The 5327-nt window shown below is 36.0% G+C and overlaps 1 protein-coding gene across 1 annotated transcript; it reads right to left on the reverse strand.

The window, feature by feature from the left end:
* LOC109826503 lies at positions 939–3894 on the reverse strand. The gene is made up of 5 exons (XM_020393533.1): positions 3569–3894; positions 2481–3110; positions 2089–2369; positions 1650–2010; positions 939–1575 (listed from the first exon to the last, which is right to left on the reverse strand). The coding sequence occupies exons 1-5, from the start codon at positions 3892–3894 to the stop codon at positions 939–941; spliced, it is 2235 nt and encodes a 744-aa protein (XP_020249122.1).

Consider the following 5327-nt stretch of genomic DNA (forward strand, 5'->3'; position numbering starts at 1 on the left):
AATTGACTGTTTTGTTAGTTCTATTGTCTGTTTTGTTAGTTCTATTGACTATTTTGTTAGTTCTATTAGGTACAATGTCTGTTTTGTTAGTTCTATTGTCTGTTTTGTTAGTTCTAATAGACTGTTTTGTTAGGTCTATTGTCTTTTTTGTTAGCTGTTTTGTCTGTTGTGTTAGTTCTAATTGACTGTTTTGTTAGTTCTATTAGGTACAATGTCTATTTTGTTAGTTCTAATTGACTGTTTTGTTAGTTCTATTAGGTACAATGTCTATTTTGTTAGTTCTAATTGACTGTTTTGTTAGTTCTATTAGGTACAATGTCTATTTTGTTAGTTCTAATTGACTGTTTTGTTAGTTCTATTAGGTACAATGTCTATTTTGTTAGTTCTAATTGACTGTTTTGTTAGGTCTATTGTCTGTTTTGTTAGTTCTATTGTCTGTTGTGTTAGTTCTAATTGACTGTTTTGTTAGTTCTAATTGACTGTTTTGTTAGGTCTATTGTCTGTTTTGTTAGTTCTAATTGACTGTTTTGTTAGGTCTATTGTCTGTTTTGTTAGTTCTAATTGACTGTTTTGTTAGGTCTATTGTCTGTTTTGTTAGTTCTATTGTCTGTTTTGTTAGTTCTATTGTCTGTTTTGTTAGGTCTATTGTCTGTTTTGTTAGTTCTATTGACTATTTTGTTAGTTCTATTAGGTACAATGTCTGTTTTGTTAGTTCTATTGTGTTAGTTCTAATGCTCAGTGTGTTAGTTCTGTTAGTTCTATTGTTAGTTCTATTAACGCTCTTGTTAGTTCTATTGTCTGTTTTGTTAATTCTAATAGGTACCATGTTAGATCTATTTTTAGAAGTGTGCTAGCAAATCGGACAATACAGATCTATTTTCATTACATGTTTTATTTCAAAACACACTTAGTCATCGCTAGTTTCATTTCAATCACACTTAGTCAGCGATGGTTTCATTACAGGTTTTACGATTATGCCCTTCCAGATGACACCGAGAACATTTAACTGGCCGGGTGTAAACAGTTCTGTTGTTGATTCGCCTGGTCTTATTTCTCCCTTTCCTTTTTGTTGTAATTGGAGGTAGGATCTGTATCTCATCCCTTGGCACGCTGCGTTTCTCGTAGTCAGGTATAGGGTAGATGATAGGCTCGTAGCTCCTTTTAAAGGCGTCAACCGTCATAAACCAGTCACAGAATTGGTAGACATCCCTTTTCATAAACATAATGCTTGCGCATGCATGTTTGCAAGGGACACGGGTTACATCCCACCCACGGCAAGTGCATGTTTTATTGTCTAGATCCACTTGACAAGATCTATGGGATTGTACTTCAAATAAGCCTGTGTGGGACTGACGAACCTCCAACGGGCGTCCATTGTCCATGTTCTCCTTGAGGGCAATTTCAGCTTTGGGGCAAAGAACTTGATTCCAACTTTCAGCCATGACTCGTCGCTCATTCATGCGCACCATGATCTGTTTACGAATATGCTCTATCAGTTGGAGTATCCGTAGAAGCCTTGCCTCATGAATCCATTTGTTGAATGACTCTGCAACATTTGATGTAACGTGACCATATCTAAACATAGACAGTGTTAGTTCTATCTACTTCTATTAGTTATATGTAAGGTAATCAAATGAAATATTACTTGCCTAACTCCAGGAAAAAACGCATTGGCCCAGTTTTCTGGAGCATAGTTCATCACAATATTGTATGCACGCTCGTCAATTAGTCTGATGTCGTCCATATAATCATTCCATTCTGCTCTAGTATATTTGTAACAGGCAGATTGCAGTAGATTACCCAAGATCTGAGAATCCTTTGACTTGAATCCCAAATCCTTCAACTTTGTTCTGAAGTTCTCGACCAGATGCAGCACACAGCGAGAGTGTATAGAATCGGGAAAAAATTCTCTAACTGCTTCTCTGATCCCTTTATCCGCATCTGAAATTATCACTAGCTTATGTGGAGGGTTGTATGGATCTGCCCTTTCATAGAGAATGGACCACAGACCTACAAAGAGTATTGGTTAACAGCCCTTAAAGTTAACTACGAAGGAGATAGAATTAACATTATAATGTTGGAACTAACCTTGTAGGAACCACTTCCAGTTAACATTATTTTCTTGATCGCAGATACAATAGGCCAATGGAAATATCCCCTGATTGCCATCATATGCCACGGCGCTTAATAGTATACCTTTGAATCGATCTTTCAGAAAGGTTCCATCCAAAAATATAAGTGGTCTGCAACCTTGTAAAAAACCATTTATGCAGGCCGCATAGCAGATGAATATCCTTGTAAACCTACCCTCGTCTTGTTCAACATGAATGTAGCTTCCCGGATTTGTCTTCTTAACCTCGTCTACATACCTAGATAATTGAAGATTAAGCGTTAGTTTCAACATTATAAAGTTATGAGACTTATAGCGTCATATAAATGAAAACAACAGCAACTTGTGTATATATGATCTTCTGATTTACCATCTCAATTGATCGTAGGACTCATAAGCATCACCATATAATCGCTCTTGAGCTCTTTCTTTACCCCACCAAATCTTACTATATTCAACCCTAATCCCATATGAACTTAGAAACTCCTTCTGAACGTCAATAGGTCGTATATCCGGACGTACCTTCAACGTGGGTTGTAATTGGGTAGCAATGAAATGACGAGAGGCTCTAGATTGACCTGCATTATTGGCATGTTGTCCACAGTTGTGAATGTCCACGAACCTTTTTATTTCAAGTCTATTATCATTTTTCGGCGGAGAGGCAAATAACATCCATGGGCAATTTTTGGCTACCTTAAACCGGCAAAAAACTCGAATACGCTTTGGTTCATTCTTCACAAACTCATATTCGAATTTTTTGGCCATGGAGTAGTATAGCAAGGCCAATCTTAACTCCTTCGCACTTTCAAAACGTTGCCCCTCCCCAGTTAACGCAGTGTGCCACCAAGCAGGAATCCTCTCAGATCTGCTAATCATGTCATCAATCATCATAACATTATCTCTTGAAGGAATGTCATTGGGATTCTTATCTGCAACAGTTGTGGACGACAACTCCGGCGGGCCACAGTCTATACTTTTCGAGTTTAGACTTCTGGAAGCGCTACAAATATTAACAACAGGAAAATAGTTAATCATAAACTACACAAATAAAAGTGTTGATAGGGGTCTAACATGCTTTAGAGTAGCTCTACCCCATATGGAACTGGTGATAGAACTAACATACAATCGTGTAGAAGTAACAAAATAGCTACTAGAACTAACAGAAACCCCTATATGTATTAATAGAACTAACATGCATGCAATCGTGTAGAACTAACAAAATAGCGATTATAACTAACAAAATAGCCATTAGAACTAACAAAATAGCGATTAGAACTAACAAAATAGCCATTAGAACTAACAAAAACCCGTTCAGCAACAACACGTTGATTAGAACTAACAGGTCAACGATTACAACTAACATATTGTTGAAATGCATCTGAAATCCAGTTTAACATTCAACATAGACAAAAAGAAGACGATTAGCACTAGCGTTCGTTTACTTCGCAGTTAACCTACATGTCTTGTGGGACTTTCTCTTTGCAAGGTTGGACTCGCTCATTGCAGTGTATATTCTGCAAATCATCAGCTTTCATGTGAACCTCTTTCAGTCCAAGATTGTGGCAATGCTCCACCATAGACATCATGTCCCCCTCGTTCTCAATAGGAAATTTCAAGCTTCCAGCTGTTTCATCTTCGTATGACAGAATTAATGACTCATATGGAATACCTAACCTCTCTGCCACATCAAATTTGAGATCCAGGATGGTGGTTGAGGAGTTAATCTTCAAAAATACCGCTTTGTACCCCGAAGAGACAATGCAAATGATGTCCTTCTCAGCCATTTTGAAGAGAAAGAGAAGGTAAGATTAATGGCGCGAGTAAAGGAGAGAATTTTGGTCTGAGGAGAAGTAATGGATAACTAAATAGTTATTGCTCATGATGGGAAAAAAAAGGGGGGAAATTTCCCTCCATTTCTTCCATCTTATCGCATTAAAGAGGAGTGTCTACTGTTAAGGGACGGCGCCTCGTCTGGGGAAGAAGGAGAAGGGCAGTATCGCCTTTTTTGAAAAAATACAACCTGCTTTTGTACAACGCTGACGTGGAGGGGGCTTAAAACATTAGTCTTCACTTTTTGGGGCTAATACACATGGGCCGAAATACGAGGGGGCTTGTCACATGAAGTTCCCACTTTTGGGGCCTGGACACAATTTTCCCTAAATTATTTCATATTAAAACTTGAAAACTATCAAACCAAAGCATATATGTATATATATAACTATATATATACAAAACCAAAACGTGTATGTGTGTATATGATTGAGCTTAAAGTACTAACACACATAATATAAAACCTAAACTAAATTACCCAAGTTTGATCTTGATCTTCAATTAAGCTCGACTTGGTACACTTACGGATGAAGCTTGTAATTAGATCTTTAACTTGAATTGTATGGCTTCACTCCACAATTCCGCCAACCTCCATTGGATATGATTGTTGAAGCTCTATTTCATCCATCCTCCAACTTATTGTTTGTCTATAATAAATAACAAAATACAAACACTAGACAAATAATATTAGATGTAAATTATTTGTTAAATCATCGTCAAAACAAGAAGCCCAACAATAAAGAGCTATACTTTCATGATAAGGTACCATACTTTACTGTAAAGAGCTATACTTTTTATTAAAAATTAGAAAAGTGAGAGTGGATCTCTCGTCGATATAAATAATTGATCAAATAACACACTGTATACATCATCACACATTTACATTATTTAGAAAAAACTGATTTGATATATTCAATAAAGTTTCAGAATTTTCAAAGACCATAAAGAACTATATTTTATCAATAAAGAGCTATACTACTATCATAAAAAACTATACTTTGACATATAGAACTATACTTTCTTGATAATGTGCTACACTTTACTATAAAGATGTATACTTTTCCAAAAACTGAAAAATAAATCAAGCACATAGCTTTGAACAAAGCTGGGATTTGAACAAAGCTGCGATTTAACCAAGAAGTGGTCAAGGAATTATAGAACCTTTAGAGCATCATTCATATCTATAAACCATTAAACAATCAAGTATATAGCATTACACTAGTGTACAACAATTCCAAGATCAATAGATAATTGCATCAAGAAGATTGAATGAAAATAAATCCAAAATCACCACTACAAAATCAACACAACATGAAACATCAAGTACATAGATCTAAAACAATGCGATTTTAATAATAAGAACACAATTACGGCATGAAACAACAAT

The sequence above is a fragment of the Asparagus officinalis genome, chromosome 10 (genome assembly GCF_001876935.1).
Source record: "Asparagus officinalis chromosome 10, Aspof.V1, whole genome shotgun sequence".
Classification (NCBI taxonomy): domain Eukaryota; kingdom Viridiplantae; phylum Streptophyta; class Magnoliopsida; order Asparagales; family Asparagaceae; genus Asparagus; species Asparagus officinalis.